Here is a 17466-nt window from a genome sequence, read left to right as displayed (position 1 = left end):
AAGCCAGGAGTCAGGGATTTGTCAGGCTTAGTACCTATCAGTATTTTTTCTTATTCCTATTCCTGTATTTTTTTGCTTAAGCCTGGGTCGTGTGTGTCATCCCCCCCCCCCCCCCCCCCGGAGCTGCAGCTGGATAGATAAATTACTGTGCCACACAGGCTGTAAACTTCTGGATGTTTCTGTGACAGGAGATTGCAGAGGCAGACAGTATCATCAGCTTTAAGACTGGATTAGACAAACTCAGAGACATCACGCCTGAGTTTGATTGTTACAGCTACTCAGAGGATTACGCTGTACCAGCTGACGTCTCTAAGGACAGTGCTGGATGCGGGTGGGGCGCTGGAAGAAATGGCCACGCTCATGTGCAGCTCTGCATGCCGTGGTCAGAGACAGATCCACAGCCTGAACCAGTTGAGGAATTATGATGTTCATAAGCTTAGCTTTATAAAAAAGAAAGCAAGCTAATTCTGCAATAGATGGTGTTGAACCAGCAAAATACCTCTCTTTCCTAATATCATTATTTTCACACTGTTCACGTGACTTGCTGGGCATGGTTGTGTCTATCCTATACCACTTCATGTACCCAAGAAATTACTTCATAGTTTATAGAGGGGCAAAAGCACACTTGAGCATGCTCCGTGCTCAGTGCTGTATGTCCAGCGAACGTCGGTGATAGCTGTTCTGCTGATGGAAAAGTTGGTGAAGGGGGATGAAGGGTTGATGCGTGAATTGTCAACGAGGCTAGTGTTTGTCTTTTTAAATTCCCTGGGCCACTAAGAGGTCTGACCCAGCTTTAGTTGTCATGAACAAGTAGGTATAAATTTAAGGTTCTTCTGGGAACTGCTTTTAAAGCATTCTATGGAGTTCTCGGAGAAGCAAATTTTGTCTGGAATCTGAGACTTCTGGGTGCCTGCCAGTCCTGTGGATTCGTTAACGTTTCTGATAAGGAGCTGATGGGCTGACCCACTGCGAGGAGCAATAGCTCAGCAGAAAGGTGACCTGCCTTGCCCTCTCGTAGGTAGGAATAGCACCGTAAGCATATGGTGGTGACCGGGGGACGGGAGCAAACTGTTGGCACTTCGGTAGAGCCGGGACAAAGCAGGGGGAAGGAATTAGTGCTTTGTGCTTAGCTGCTTCACTCCATCACGGCTGGGAGAATGCTCTTCTCCATCACTCTGGCCGTACGGATCAGTTGTTGCTGCAGTTGTTACAGTGCAAATGCGCTGCTTTGGCCAAGCCCTGGAAGTACCGTAAACCACACAAAACCATGGCTTTTAAACTAGAGAAAAACAAATTGGGATAGAGAAGTACTGAATCCAAATATTCAACCTGGGACTCTGACAGCCCTCTCACTAGAAACGGGACGCCAAGCTAGCTTTCCTCGGCGTCCCGAGAACTGGGGAGTTGGGTTGGACGCAGACAAACGCCAATGCCTTCAAGCTCTCTGGCCTGCCTCACCATCCCACTGCTCCTGCCTCGGACTGGGACCGCTCCAAAGCAGGAACTAGTTTCTCGTCCTAAGAAACGAAATGTTGCTCTGCTCCCACTCGTGCCGCGTGTATAGTTTTTGGCCTTTTTACTAGGACCTCTGTTTGGAATAGCCTCTGACTGGGACACGGTTGTCTTTGCAGTTGTTATGGTTCAGGTGTTGACAGCAGTTCCCGGGTGGGCACCCTGCCCTGTTTGCCTGTCTTTTTTCAGTTGAGCTCACAAGAAAATAATACTTCCTCTTCAATTTAGTTTTCTTGTTTCAGTGCATTTGAACAGGAATGTTTGCTACTAAGGAAAAAGGCATCCGTGCCGTGAGCTGGGATCCGTAACTGCCGTAACTACCCACATAGAGATCATTCTCACAAAGTCTATTAAAACTAAATGTCTCTTACTACGTCATTATTGCTTTGTCCTTTCTCTGTAAATGAAACTGGACTGTAAAAACAACTCCAGGAGTAGAGAAGTAGCCGTGTTACGTGCAGTTTATAGCAGGATGCACCAGTCGGTACAAAAGTCCAGTTAATTTCTACTTGTGACTGTTACGGTGCCAGCGAATGTTCCTGCCCATCAAGGGCTTAAATACCGATAACTTCAGAGAATCATACCAAGTTTGGATTGTTGCTCAGCTTTCTGATCTGTGCAGTCTTTACCATAAGCATGTATGAAACAGTACCGTCTGTTGGATGGGAGTTGCTCACGTGAGCTGTTTCGTCTCAGTAGTCAAAGATTTCTTTGCCTCACTCCCTGCTTTTTCCAAAACACATCTGTTGGAGATACAGTGGGAGATTTTATTTATCTCCCGAGACTGTTTGCAGACTTGCTGAATGAGCCCGTTACTTTAAACGGATTGACCCTTTGACTAATGAGTCATGATTTTCCCAGTGCTTAAATACTAATCCAGAATGAAAATCCAATTGGCTGCCGGAGCTGTGGACTCTTGGTTCCAAGTATTTAATTTCACTTTACTTTACCTATGAGACTGCGGTTGCTGAAGCTGTCTGGAATGTGAGTCACCTCAGTCTTCTGCTAAGGGTTCATAGGTTACTGCTAAAAATGTCTCTTGTGCTTTTACGTATGTCGATCTGCGCATCTCCTTTATTTTGGGGGAGTGGGGGGGGAGGAGGTGTTTAGGAAACTCTTAAGAGCTGGAAATGACATCAATTTATCCGTAGTATAGCATTTTCTACTGAATGAATTATTTTTAGATGCAAATACGCAGGTTACATTTTTTTTGTTTGACCCCTGTTATCCACGTGAGTGCTGAGAAAATTAAAGATGTGTCTCTGTTAGTTACAGGATGAAGAACGCAGACGGCAGCAACAGTTGGAAGAAATGCGCAAACGGGAAGCAGAGGACAGGGCCAGGCAGGAAGAAGAGCGCCGACAGCAAGAGGAGGAGCGGACCAGAAGAGAGGCTGAAGAAAAGGTTGTGGTCTTCCAAGTGCTGCAGGGTTCTTGCAGGCCTCTCTGCTCTAGCCTGGCCAGTGACAGCTCAGTGTTGGGTCAGCAGGGGTGGAACACACTAGCCTTAGCGATAATGGTCGTGGCCCAAGGCTTCGGTTTATTCGGTATTAAACAGAAAGTAATTAAATATCCCATTTTTGGTACCCAGAGTTGACCGGTATTGCAGAAGTAGTAGCATAGGCTTAGCAGCTGAAGGTTTTCACCAGTGGCAAGGGCTTGCCTTCACAGCCTTTTCTGAGTGTTACGGCAGAAATCCATTATCTCCTGGTTTCCTTCAGCTCCCCCAACTTGTCTTGCCTGCCGCCTTTATTGTAATGGCTGAGTTAGTGCTGTTGGGTGCTGCTGTGTCTCACAGAGAGCACTTAAGTACGCCTGCAGTAACTTTTTTACACAGATAGAGAGAGGAATATGAAATACAGTGGGGTGGTGAAGAGTATTCCATATCGTCTTGTGTCTGGGAGAAAAAGAAGTTGGTTTCTGGAAAGGAAGTCAATCATTTCAGCAGATAACTCACTGTGCAGTCAAACCGATCGTAAAAATTCAGGCTCCTGGGTTCCTTCAGAAAATTATGTGTGAATATGAGAAGCTTTATTGTTCAGAACTGGAAGACAAAGCACCTCATTTGACTCTTAGCGTGTTTAAGACCCTCTTCTTTCCTAGAGAAAGAAAGTTACTCTTCTTCAGACTGAAGACTTGCCTGTCAGTAACACTGTCTTCAGAATGAAGAAGGAGGGCTAGCTTTTAATGCCAAGAGAAGTTTCATCTTCTAAGATTGATGAAATATATTTTTAAAAAAACCCACCACCTTAAAATTATTTACTTGTTAATTTGTTTTGTTTGATGGGTTTCAAGCTTTGTTGGACTGTTTCCCATATGCAGTATGGGTTGATGTATAGAAGAAAACTAAGCTGTGGGGAGGTGATAGGTGAGAAGTGAGGATGATGTGTCTGGACTGAGGAAAGACTGGACACAGTATTTGCACCTTGAATCCTGGGCCCCTCACTCTAAGAAAGACACTGAGGTGCTGGAGCATGTCCAGAGGAGGACAGCAAAGATGGTGAAGGCTCTGAAGAACAAGTCTTATGGGGAGCAGCTGGGGGAACTGGGGTTGTTTAGCCCAGGGTTGGCTCAGGGGAGACCTTATTGCTCTCTACAGCTACCTGAAGGGAGGTTGTAGTGAGGTGGGTGTTGGTCTCTTCTTCCAAGTAACTAGCAATAAGATGAGAAGAAATGGCTTCAAGTTGCCCCAGGGGAAGTTTAGATTAGATATAAGGAAAACCTTCTTCACGGAAAGGGCTGTCAGGCATTGGAATGGGCTGCCCAGGGAAGTGGTTGAGTCAGCATCCCTGGAGGGATTTAAGAGACGTGCAGATGAGGTGCTTAGGAACATGTGTTAGTGGTGGTATCAGCAACGCTTCGTTACTGGTTGGACTTGAGGATCTTAAAGGTCTTTTCCAGTGTAAAAGATTCCGTGATTCTCATTTAGCAATATGCTGTAGGAAGATTTAAAAAAAAAACAAACCAACAAAAAAAAACAACCAAGGCTTTCTTAATTTTTGACAGTGATGCAGCCAAATGACGTTTGGATCACTCAAAGTTTTTCACCGAGAGATCTTGGCTGTGGCATTTGTACATCTACCAACTCAGAACTCGGTACCATCTGACCACTGCAGTGGTTTTAGAGAGTAGTACGAGGAGATGAGTTTCATGTCTCCGCTCTAGATGAGCAAGATCATATTTATTATCTTTTTAGGGTCACTGACTCATGGTGTTGAGCAGATAAGGTGGAATTTTTGAAGGATGGTTGTTCGGAATGTCGTGTATGCCCAGCAGAAGTTATACTATGCTTAGACAAAAGATTTCTGTGACACCGTTTCCAAGTATACATTTTAACTCATTATCGGACAAACTACTGAATAGACCCTTGTGTTAATTTACAGTGTGGCTTAGACAAGAGCTGGGTAGAATTAAATGCTGTTTAGGTTAAAACAGTAAATTTTTTTTACACTGGAAAAATACATAGAAGATATTTCCCATCCTTTTAAAATCAGTAGTCTCATAGAAATGTCATTAGCACAGGGGTTTTTAATTTTTTTTAGAAATGTTGTTAACAGACAGTTATTTGATGTCTGTTTTAGAAAAGTTCTTTGTCATTTGATTTCTATGAGAAAGTAGTTTTCCTGGTATTTATACTAGAAGCTTTGTTAGGAGCCATCTATTCCAAGGCCCTGTTGATTAACTTACATTGTATAAGCCTGCAGCCAAATTACAAGGTTCCTTCTTGAAGATGGTAGTTAACTTCAGTTATTTCCCTCTCCAACAGATTCTTTACAGCTTTGGTAAATCTACGCCATGTTAAGTTCAGTTACGTTTTGAGTAATAAATGCTGGAATCGCCCTTGGTTCGCACAGGCAGTCGTCTGAGTTACCAGAGGTAGTGGTGCATCCGGAAACAACAGCTGTGCTGCGTTACAGGACGACTGCCTATTTTTCCATAGTTGTAAATAGCGTGTGAGTCTGTGGAGATGCCCTGCTTAGTGCCTGAAAAGGAGAGCAACACAAGACCTTTGTGGCTTGGTGATGGAGAACTGAAATCTCTCTCAGATTGAAACGTCTGTCTTTCTGACCACTGTGTTTCTCTTTCCTCTGGGCTTACAGAGGCGACAGGAAGAGGAGTATTACAGTCGCTTAGAGGCCGAAAGGCGCAGGCAGCACGATGAAGCAGAACGAAGATTGCTGGAACCTGACGAGCCTGGTCTGTACAGACCTCCACTTCCACGGGAATATGAACTCCCATCCCCAACCCCTTCATCTAACGCTCCTCCTCCCCCACCTCAGCGAAACACCTCTTACCTCAAAACACAGGTCCTCTCCCCTGACACGATTTATACTGCCAAGTTTGTTGCATACAATGATGATGATGAGGAGGAGGAGGATTCCAATCTAGCAGGTCAGGATAAGTACTCCAGCACAAGAAAATCTTATGGTGACTTTCCTCCTGCCACCCTTAAGCCACAGCAGCCCTCCCGCCAGCCTCGCCCCGTTTCAGATGGCCTCTTTCTTTCCAACTCATTCCAGTCATCTCCAGTCAATGCCAACAGTACTACTGCCAAAAAAAGCCAGCCCCCGCCCCCACCAAACAAACCGAGTTTCATCCATGCCAGCAGCTCTAAAGGTAGACACCATGACATAATCGTCTCTACAGAACTGTCCTCATGTTTTCAACTCTGGTGCTGTAGATTGAAGCGCTTACTTTGTGATTTCACCTTCCCCACACACACACTTAATCACTATTTTCACTATGGTGATCTAACTTAAATCCTGATATTAATATGAATCCTCTGGTTTTTAATTGTTTCGATCTCTCCAATTCCCTTGTTCCTTACCCAAACTCCTCAAAAGCAAAAATTCTGTCTTTCACACACTGAATCAGAAATGATTTTAACCGTTACTCAACCAATTCGAAGTACTGTTGGTTTTGGCTTTCATCCTGTATCTTTCAGTGATTTGTTTTTGTATGACTGACCACTGGTTACTGAGAGCATCTGGAAGTGCACCTTTCTTGAACACAGGAATCTTTTTCCAAGGGGTTCATGGACAGAGCCTGTCTTCTGCTTTCATTATTGGTACCAGGGTTCTCTCTCTTCTAATAGTGTGTGCAAATGGCTTTAAGAATGACCTTGGTAGACGTGGTTCTTAAATACACAACCACCAAGAGACATACAGGACATGCAGTTAGTTTCATGTACGAGGCACCATTCCTCTACCTGTGATTTGTACGGTGCCGTTTCCTTGCAAAGCGAGACAAAAATCTAAATTTCATCTTAGTGCTTTTTACCTTCATCCCTCCCTCCCTTTCTGCACCCCTGTATTTCTTTGTCTCCTCATCTTGTTTCTTTTGTAACTTCGAAGTGGGCAGCTGTCACTGAGTTACGTTTGAAGCAGAGCTCTAGCTGCTAGTAATTTCAGCACCTTATTTCCTCTGCAGAGGACTAGTTTAGCTACGCTCATGGGTTCAAAGCTAATTCAGTCCAAAGTTCCATGCTAAATTTTTTTAAACTACGTTCTGTCTAGATCTCACTCACAAAAGTTTGCTGTTTATTAATAAAAGGTTTTGTCTTTCAATAGCAGCATCTGCCAGTGCTTCCCCTACGCTTTTTTCCTTCTGTGATCTTCTGAAGGGAATGGTGGCTGTGACATTCCGCTAGTTCATTCTGTTTGCTTGTGCTGGAAGTCAGCAAGTGCCCGACAACAAACTCCAGCCGATCAAATCTCTCTTCTAAAATGCGCTGGGGGGGTAGCCAGTCCCCTGAGGCAGCAGGGGAAAGCGTTCAGGCTGGCTTCTAGCTGAATGGCTGCTAACTTGTTTACTGGAGTCAAGTCTCGGTGACAGGTATGAAAGCCTATAACGTGTATTCCTGATCACCTTTCTGGCCACCTAACAGATTACGAAAATCACCTACTTTCTTTTTTCGGGGGTGTGGTGTGCCCTCTCACGGGGAGCACATGAGCCTCAAAACAGGTTCCATCTGTCCAAAGCACTTCCAACCAGCTGCAGTAGTGTTTGGATCTGACTTAGGATACGTGTGAGGCCGTACAGGTAGATGATACTCTGAGCTGCCTGTCTGCACCCTTTTCAGTTAAGGCTCAAGTCACCACTTTCCAGCAAGGCATCCTTTCCTTTGCAGGGCAAATTAGCTTCTGCGGCAGTCGGGCTGCTTCCAGTGCCGGAGAGAAGCTTTGCCCAGCATTGTGTGGTTTTAGTATCGCTGAAGGGACGGTAGTTTAGCTCAGTTACAATGCCTGTCCAACTGATGCAGTCGATGCTTAGCAGCTTGGCTGTTTGGGGTCAGTATAGCACCCCGGTTGCATAAGAAGTATCCACACTGATACTGGTTTAAAGGGAAAAAAACACCTGTTTATCCACTCTGTTGTTGCCTGTGAGATCTCGTGATGCAGTAGTCCCTACGGGTCCTGCAAGCCTGTCTGTCACTGACCACAACAGTGATCCCAAATCACGGGTTCATATCAGAAGGACTCTAGCTTTTGAGCACCTTGTATCACACAGAATGAATGAGTTAAGGTTAAAGAAAGACAGGAAATATTTAGAAAAGATTCTCTTTAAGCACTGTGACCAGCTGTGTTGTCTGCTTGCTGTTAGGAATACTCTGAAACAGCAGGCTTTTGACATGAAACTCTCAAACTCTGTGTCTGTGCTGAATTTTTGTTCTTTCAAAGGATTTTCTTTTTCTAGAAATTCTAGAAAACTGACTTAATAGAGTGTAAAATGTGCATTCCATCAGGACACACGGGCTTCCAAAGGCCCTCGCTTCCTTCCTTATTTGGCACTTTCAAGGCTGTACCTGTAATGAATTAGTAACTCTAGAACCACCAGTCACTAGCTCTCGCCACCACTCTTCCTGCCTCCCATCATCTACCGTCCAGAATGCCATTTGATATGTGATTGCATTTCCCAATCCTGCTTTCTGTTAATTTTAATGGAAAAAGGAATCTCAGGAAAGTGAAACGTTCAGTGATACTTTTGTGTGCGCGCATTTGTGTCTCCTGGAAAACAATCAGAAGGACAACCCACAAAGATTTGGTTAGGGTTTTGGTAACCATTAAGGAATATCGTAGTATGATGCTTCGCCTTTAATAACCTAATTCATAAACCATACAACTAATTCTGAATACTCTTATTTCATAATTTTTAAAATAGCCGTGAGAACAGGTTAACTTCACCTGATTGCTCAAGCTGCTGTGAAGACTGCCTGCGTAACGTACAAAGCCGTTTGCACAAAATGCAGAATTCACTGTGCAGTTTACCATCTCCCATCTCGCTGACTCTTTCTTACATTACTGTCCTCTACAGCTCTTTTCTGTTCTGAATGTTAACTCCAGTAAAACCACGCTTCTGCAAATTTTGCTCTCGTGCCTTCTTCCACTGGGGGCTCTTAAGACCATTGGGTCTGTCGACCAACCAAGAAAAAAGCCCAGACCCAAATCAAAACGACTGTCCTAAAGCAGGTGGAAGTGTGAACCACAGCATGTGGATCCGGACTTTCCAAAGTAGGGAAGTTGGCGCCTGTATAAACCTTTACATGCCTGGCCCTACCTACTGCGATTTGCACTGCCACGGATTTCTGGTGGGGAAAAAAGATGTAGCCTCCGACACGCTAGCTGAATCGACTGGTGTGTCCTAGGCTCCGGTGTCTTTTCTTGGATATTTCAGAAGTTCCATACACCAGTGGAAGAGGCAAACATTTCCTTCTGTACCGAGCAAGGTTCACAAGACATAACACGTACAATATTGAGACGAGAACTGCCTGGAGACAAATCTGAGTGTTGGGCTGACATCTTTCCCTGGCGGTTACTAAGAGAATATGGTCTTAAATATAGATTGAATCATTACACTGTTTGATTGGAAGGAAGAGGTTTTGTCTTGTGGCCTTTAGAAAGAATTAATATAACGTGTAAAACCTGTGTGTTGTATCAACCTGAACTAAAGGTGCAGTGCTGCAAGATACTTGCTTGAAATTTAAGTTGGGGGGCATTTTCTGACTGATAGAGTTTATTTAATCAGACTAAACAAGAGACAAACATTCTGACTGCTGAATTGCAAAGGTGTTATAAACTGAGCTTAGCTTACTTTTGGCCTCACAGAGAGAGCAGCTGCAGCTAACTTATTTCCTGTGGAGCTTGTTACAGGATAACGAAGCTCCTTCTGTCAGTCTCCCTCAACAGCTCCTAATGTCTGTCTTACAGTAAGCTTTGATACGATAAAGACCGTGATTTGATATGTGCTTGCTGGATAATCTAAGCAAGACATGTTCCGACATAAAATTAGGAATAAAAAAAATTACAGCTGTTTTTCGGGGGCTTGGAATTTAGTAGTACTGGTTTTAAATATTCTACAGGTCAGCTGACCCTCTAAATTTATTTCTGATTCTCGTTTGAGATTATTTCTTGTGAGAAGCACTGCACCTTTTCGAGGAAACACAGTATGAAACTTTTGTGTTGTAACTGCAATCCTTCAACTTACCTTTTCTTTTGCATAAGGAATAAATTCATACACTGGATCTACGGGAGCAGCTGTTGGGGCCCATGAAGTTTATCGGGATCCAAGAGACAAAAGATCTAAAAGGTGACATGCAGCAGGTCCATTAACTTTTATACACTTGGGTGACTTCTGCAGTGTTTGCCGTTGTTGCGATATCTCTGTGGGCTGTTCAGGAGTTCTGCAGTTAGCTCTGCGGTATCTCGCGTTACTGTAAAACGCAAACGAGTCCTCCACGAGTCTGGGTGATCTGAAGTAATGCTTCACAGCTGCAGATTTCAGTGCTACAGCTGAGTAAACTCACTGTAAGCGAACAACGTCAGATTTATAAATGCACCTAAAAGAGTGAACAGTACTTCCCAAGTGGGATTCTCACCAGGTTTGCAATAAGCATAAATAACACGGGCTGTGCCTTACGAGGCAGCGGCAAGCCTTGCTGTGCAGCGTACGGAAGATGTGACTGGGCTGGGGTACGGTAGAAGCTGTTAGCCCGGTTCCTGCATTTTAAAATGTAGGTCCTGTTTCAGTGGAGTGTGCTGAGCAGAGACCTCTTGGAAACCTCTTTTGATCAAGAAATTGTTTGTACTGAAGCTTCAGTGTGTGAGAGTTAATCACGTATGTAAAGCGTTGTTACGGCTGCAACTGAGAATGGTTCAAGGTCTTCACTGTGGTGGTTGGGCACGTAACACAAACACTGGTTTGCTACAAGGAGAAGAGGTGGTGCAAGAGCTTAAGCAACAATTGCGCTTGGAAAGCCTTGCCAGTGTGGAACGAGACACAGAGGTGTTGCAGCCGCGCACGCAGACCCCGCTACTGGCAGCTCTCTTTACCGAGCTTTGTATTCTGGGGCTTCTTCCTAGGCGCATGCCCCATGGCAAGGCTCGCTGGTTTAGTGGGAACAGCAGTGCTGTGCTCGTGTAGAGAGAGCCTCCTTTACACCTGCACTTTGCTTTGAACACGGGCAAGCAGTTTCGTTCATGTTAACGTGCCGGAGGTGGCTCCTCAGCCATTCGTGTGTCTGAGTGTGGGGGACAAAGCCTTGCAGAGCACTAGATGGAGACTCTTCTGCCGTAGTCAAAAAGGCTACCGGTCAGTACATGTCAGTAGGAGTTGCTGTATTGGTGGGTATTGTGTGTAAGGATTATAACAAAGGCGCCTTTTTTTCTTTTCCCCCCTGTTTCCAGTCAAGATACGGATTTACCTGGAGCACCAGAAAACTTGACGTTCCGGGAACGCCAGCGACTCTTTTCACAGGGTCAGGATGTATCCAATAAAGTAAAAGCTTCTAGGAAATTGATGGAACTGGAAAACGAGTTGAACACAAAGTAAGATTGAAGCACCTTACCGGATGTAACTGAAGACCTCTAAATTGAGGGATTGAGATGGGGGGCGCACGCTACTAATGAACAGAAAATGAATGTTTTCTGAAAGGAGTGACTTTGATTCCTCTCTATCTAAGACTGTTAATTAAGACTTAGAGATGTTGCAATAGCAAGAAAACTGATTACTTTGCCAGGAGCTTGTGGTTTATACAATGAAAGCACTGTAAAATTTTAAAGATATGAATTACGTGAAGGTTACTTTTGTTTTCTTTCTGTTTTGGGGGTTAAGTTCTTGTGCACCAGACCAAGTAGCACTTGTCCAAGATAAGTTCTGTTTCCTGGTGTTTTACAGACACACTTTTGTTTTAGCTGCTGAGCAGAGAGAGTGAGAATAGCCTGAACTGCCTAAACTAAACTGTGCACTAGAAACTAGGATTTTAGGTTGTTCGATGAGAAGCCAATAGCTGGGCCACCTTAAATAAGACTTTATACTCAAGTCTGACCTACGACGTGGTGTTCGTACAATGATCAGTGCGGATCTGGCCCTCACTTAGTGCTGGAATAACACACGCTCTGTAGGGAGAACCTTGAAATAAAAACGTTTCTAGTCCTGCGTATCTGTTGGGTCTGAAATGGTTGCGTAAGCATTCATCTGTAGTTACAGAAGTCTGTGTGTTGATGCATCCCCGCTGCAAGTGCTTCACGCTCTGAAAACACTGCAGAGCAAACCCTTGGGTAGTGGTCTTACTAAAAATTACATCAGCAGTAGGTGGTGGGCTACACTGGTGGCCCTTCATCCGTTAGGACCAAAATGTTCCTGAAGCATTAAAGGCGAGGAGTAACGATTCCAGTCCCGAGGTGAGCAGAAGCGTTTGTTTTCTGAGCGAGGTAGGAGGTCTTAGGCAAGGAGCACTGCTGATCAGTCTGCTGTCACCAGTTCAGCAGTATCTTTCTCTTCGTATGGAGAGGCGACCTGGCATGTCCGTGTGAAGCGTGACGTGCAGCGCTGCTGGCTGGGAGTGGGAACGTCGGTCAGGTCGGTAGCGGGCTTGGCGCGCTGGCAGCGGGCCGTCTGCTCACGCTGAGGAAGCAGCGCTAGCGAGCTCTTCCTTGGGCCTCACTGGCTTCGCTGGCGCCCTGCTACTGTTGTACCCAAGTTCCTCTGGGCAGTTCAAGCTATTTTTTTCACACTGTAATAGCCTTATTTAATTTTAAACTGTTAATCTTCTTCCTCCCACTATTTCTTCAGCTATGCGTATGTGGCTGATGACATTGGGAATAAGGACCTCATCTGAGTTTTTCTCATTGTGTGACGTTAAGACAATATATATTGTGATTCCAAACAAATTTTCTATTTGACAAAGCCCTTTACTGGCTTTAGATGATTTTTGTTTTCCTGTATCATATTGTTCTCTTATAAATATATATTTAGGGAATTGTGCACACTTCCAAATACAAAGGGGTAGACTTTCACTGCCTTAGGAAAGAAATCACTTTTAATAAGAGTTGTATGATAAATAAATGCAAGTTAATGAAAATTGGAGTGTAAATATTTTTTACGTATTTCAGGTTTCTTATTTGAAAGTGTGCTTTTACCGTTTCACCTGTTAAATATGAAGTAGAAGATTAAACTGGTTCAAAGTGTTAATGAAGGATCTGCATGCTTGCTCTGTCTGTTAATCAGGAAAAGCAAGCCTCTCCCAATTTATCTTGAGAACACTAGCAGCCTTACAGTGACAAATTTTTCTTGAGGAAGAAAACCCTTATGCTGTGGCTGGATTACTGTTGCTGCTAGAATCTGAAAAAGGCTTAGCAAAAAATACACCCATAACCTTCAGTCGAGTGGATTTGGCCGCTATTGGGCATTCGGGTCAAGTGTGAATATGTGTAAAAGTGCTTTTCATATTTGTCTGTGCATTATTATGAGAAACATCAAAACTGCTGTAGTTTCCCATTTCTACTGTATTTCACTTGCAACCTATTTTTAATAAAGTTTGTATTGTATTTAACTTTGCATTAAATGTTTTTTGTGCTGTCTGTTGCTCAGTCCTGCATTCATAGCAACGCTGTCGTAAACCGAAGGGGCTCTTGTTAATGCATTTTGCCTTACCTGCCATTTTATTTGCAAGCAAAGTCGGTGCATCTCTTAATGAATAAATGAAAACCCCAGTGTTATGTGGAGAATCAACGAAGGAGGATGATTCTCACTGCTCACAGGGGAGAATTTCTTGGCCTAAAGTTGTTCAATATCCGTAGCGGTGGCTTGAAAGAAGTGTTTTCTTCTTCTTTCCAGCAACCAGTAGTAAATATCAGTGGTGTCCATTCTGCGGGCTAGTCGTACTGCGTTCGCATCCTCCTCGAGCGCAAAGCTGTACTTCCAGCCGCGACGAGGAGCCTGGAGTGCGGCCTCTTTGGGAAGAGTAAACAGTGTTACAACCAGAGTCCTTGTGGTGATGGCTGTGGCGGACTCAAATTCCATGTGTAGTTCTGAATGAAGGCTGAGTTAGAGAAATGAGTTTGGGAGAGGTGGTGCTCCTCTGCTATTGCTGGATTGGTACAGTTAGCTGACCCGACTCCTGATGGGAGTTCTGCTTGGGGAGGGAAGCAGGCCTGGGTGAAGCGCTGTAGGCGCTTCTGCAGTAGCTGAACGTTGACCGGAGCCGGGATTGAGAGCCACCTCCTTCGCTTCCCAGGTCAGTACCTTAATCTCTTGAGTTGTGAGGTCTGCGGTCTGGAATTCTTGAACTCCCTAGTGATGACTTTCTGGCTTTTAGCATGAGGCGTGTATAAAGGCGGGGAAGAAGCGAACCATAGAAAGGGCTGTGTAGTACATCATCCTCCGTTAGGCGTGTATAAAGGCGGGGAAGAAGTGAACCACAGAAAGGGCTGTGTAGTAAGTACATCATCCTCCGTCGCACAGCTCTGCGTATTCTAACTGACGGTGACCCTGACGGTGTGAAATTACATTTGCATATGCAGCCAGGTGTCCCAGCAAAGACTAATTGTTTTAAACCTCTTGATTTCTCCCTTCTGCTCCTATCATTCACCTACACCACTTTTCAACTGCTTGCATGTACTGTTGGTTCTACTGTCTTGCTGGCAATTGTGGAAAAGGCAGGGAAATTAGGGAATTGACAAAGTCCACAGCGTATGTCCCGTTCACTGAAAACAAAAACTATACACTTGATCGCACAGATTGCTGTTCCTGGGTCAAGCAAAGAGTACACAAGGCACAGAATACACAAGACCCTTCCTTACCTCCTAATTTCAATTAGATAACGTGAAAAATCCTAACAAAAAATAGCGATGGTAAAAAACGAGCTCCACCAAGAATAGTCTTAAAACATGTAGTAGTTTGATAGTAAGAGTGGGAAACCATTTGGCTCTTCCTCTTGTTCTGTGAAATGATACTGCTTGTCTTGGACAGTCAGCTGGTGGCTGTGTGGTGCAGAAGCCGAAGCCTTGCGGATTAAAACTTTGGAGCGCGGGCTGACGTTCTCCCCAGCCGTAGTGGAGGAAAACTTGAGGAGATGGAATTGCAATGCACCTGCTCGGAGGACCTCTGTGTATTCCTGGTAACGGGTGGGTGTTCAGAACTGACCTTCAGTTACCGAAGCAAACACCTTGCAAGAAATGCGGAATGAAATACAGCTTCGCGGAGCAGCGTTGGAGGAGGTGTAAGTGATGGGCCACGCGCAGTGCTCGGTCACAAACTACTGTCCATGGAGTGTGGCGACGGCGCTCTTGTGCAGCGGTAGGCAATCCGGAGGCGTACCGTGGTGGATCTCTCCGTGTGTGGCACAAGAGGGACAGCCACCTTCTCGGTGCTTTTCCCCAGTGCTTATCTACCCGTTTCGTTTCTAGTAACAGCACTTGGGGATGCTGTAATGGACAGCTCGTATCAGAATGCTGGAGCTGGGACCTCATCGGTTCCACTCCTGGGGTTAACGTGAAATGCAGCAGCAGTGTTCAAGACAATGCTTGCTTAGAAACATCTTAAGGTTTGTAACTCACCACGGTATTTCACCAGTGCTAAAAATTAATAAAGTGTAGTTTCGGGCAATTTAATGATGAACTTCTGTCCCTCTGGCTCTCCAGCAGGATCTGTAATAAGGGAAAGCTCTGCATTTGCAAGGGGAAGATGCGATCAAGCTGGCAGAAGTTTGGGGAGAGAACCTGAGATTCTTCAAAGCAGAGAATCGGTGTAGAAAGGTGTGCTGGAATGGAATGTAGCCCTGCTGCATTGCCAGAAGGTAGCTAGATTTTATGTTTGTCTCTTGCCCAGATCACACTGACAGACTGTTTTGATCACTGCCCATCAAGCAAATTCCCCTGAGCCTTGGAAACAGAAGGAGGTTCCCAAAGAAGAACTGCTGCTGTTACGGTGAGTCACAGATCGTACTGTGATTGATTGCTTGATTGGCAGATGGGACGGAGCATTCAGTACTATCCAACTTTCAGGTGTGCATAGAGAAATTATTACATAACAGCAGTCCAGGGATAATCTGGTTTTGGTCAGCGGTTCAAAGTCAGAGCGATAGTAAACCATTTTCTCTGTTACAGCCCACAGAAACCAGATCCTTAATCCCATTCACAGTGGGTGTGAAGCCCATAGTAGGGGGGAGAACAACCACTAAGCTTCAGAGATGGTCATTCTGAGAGGAAGATGAGTTACGTTGGAAAATAACAGTTCTGACTTGATTGCTGCTGCAGGATAAGCATCACATACAGAGACCATGGCTCGGTGTTAACAATTCAGTCGCACCCCCACAGCCTACTAAAATATTCTCCCCCAAATAGCTGATAAAATCCCGTCTGCCTGCCTTAGTGCCAACATCTCTTGCCATCCTCAGTACCTGCAGTACTTTGGAACTCCCTTTTTTTAGCCTAAATCCGTTTGTCGGTTTTTGGTTTTCCACCAATGCAGAACTAGTTGCAAGGACAAACTGATGAGGGGCTTCCAGTGAGTTTGGGTTTGGTTTTTTTTTAACTGAGGCTAGAATTGATGGGAGGAAGTTGCAGTATCACAGAAAACAGTGGGTAGAGCTGCACAGAGATGTTTGATTTGGTCTGTGAAAGACTGGCTGCATCTGGGTTCCTCTGTAAAGGATTGCTGTCCCTCTTGTGCCAGACAGACAGTCAGTGCTGTATGCCTTTGGATTTTCTGCTGCCTGTATGACAGGATGTTCACCACGTTCAGCAGACAGTAACTTGAGACTGCTGTTTTGCAGAACTGGATTCCTCTGTAATTATGATGTTGGCTTCAGTTTCTCAAAAATACCCTCAAACTGTACTGCAGTGTTATTTCCAGTTAAAACCAGTGTTATTTCCCACTTCCAATAAGCTGACATGTTTCTGTCTGACATACTTTCACATGTAGCAGCCTGCTTGCAAGATAATGCTATTTTTTCAGTGCAATACAGCGGAGCACCGAGCAGTGTTACTAACATATGTCACATACTGGCCTCAGAAGCCTTACTATGAGACCTCCCCAGACATAGCTCCTGTCTTGGGCAGCCTCTTAGGACTCCCACACCAGCTGGACCTGCAGGCTTTGTCCCTCTCCCTAAGAAGACCAGCCCTCGACACTGGCTTTGTTCGCAGGGTTACTGAACAGCTGAGGCTGGAAGGGACCTCTGCACATCGTCCAGCCCAGGGTCAAAGCGAGCTCAGGTACAGCCGGTTATCCAGGGCTGCATTTAGGTGGGTTTTGAGTATTCCCAAAGGACGGAGACTTCACAGCTGCTCTGGGCAACCCATGCCCGTGTTTCACTACCCTCACTCTAAAAAAGAAAAGTATTCAATCTTTTTTGGGGTGTTAAGGGCAGTTCCACGTGTCTCAGTTTGCGTCTGTTGCCTCTGCTCCTGTCACTGGGCACCAGAGAGCGAAGTCTGGTTCTGCCGCCTTTGTACACCTTGATCAGATCCCCCCCAGCCTTCTTTCCTCCATGCTGGACGACCCCCAGCACACTCTGGATAAGACATTCCTATCCCTTAATCTTCTTTGTGGCCTTTTCAGCCTCAGACCAGCTGCTCGGGGCCAATCCTGTAGCCAGCACAGGAGCGCTGGGCTCTGCCCTCCGCCCGGCTGGACCCGGACACGGGCCCGCGCCCCTGGCCCCAGGAACTGACGC

The 17466-nt window shown here is 45.2% G+C and overlaps 1 protein-coding gene across 2 annotated transcripts in view; it reads left to right on the top strand.

Moving 5' to 3' along the window:
- The window catches only part of MLLT4 (myeloid/lymphoid or mixed-lineage leukemia (trithorax homolog, Drosophila); translocated to, 4), a 92566-nt gene extending 80605 nt beyond the window's left edge, over nt 1-11961 (top strand). Inside the window, exons 28-31 of one of the 2 annotated variants that reach the window (XM_010148059.1) lie at nt 2782-2916; nt 5612-5708; nt 10013-10097; nt 11195-11961. In XM_010148059.1, coding sequence (XP_010146361.1) covers nt 2782-2916; nt 5612-5708; nt 10013-10097; nt 11195-11339 — 462 coding nt within the window. In that variant the 3' untranslated portion in view covers nt 11340-11961. Of the gene's footprint in view, nt 1-2781; nt 2917-5611; nt 5904-10012; nt 10098-11194 lie in introns of both variants that reach the window. The other variant, XM_010148058.1, reaches the window with a different exon arrangement.
- Nucleotides 11962-17466: the final 5505 nt, after the last annotated feature.

Source organism: Eurypyga helias, unplaced genomic scaffold (genome assembly GCF_000690775.1).
Source record: "Eurypyga helias isolate BGI_N326 unplaced genomic scaffold, ASM69077v1 scaffold6083, whole genome shotgun sequence".
In the NCBI taxonomy this organism is placed as follows: Eukaryota; Metazoa; Chordata; class Aves; order Eurypygiformes; family Eurypygidae; genus Eurypyga; species Eurypyga helias.
Note: the sequence above shows the minus strand (reverse complement) of the source record. Positions and strands in the feature narration are given on the sequence as shown.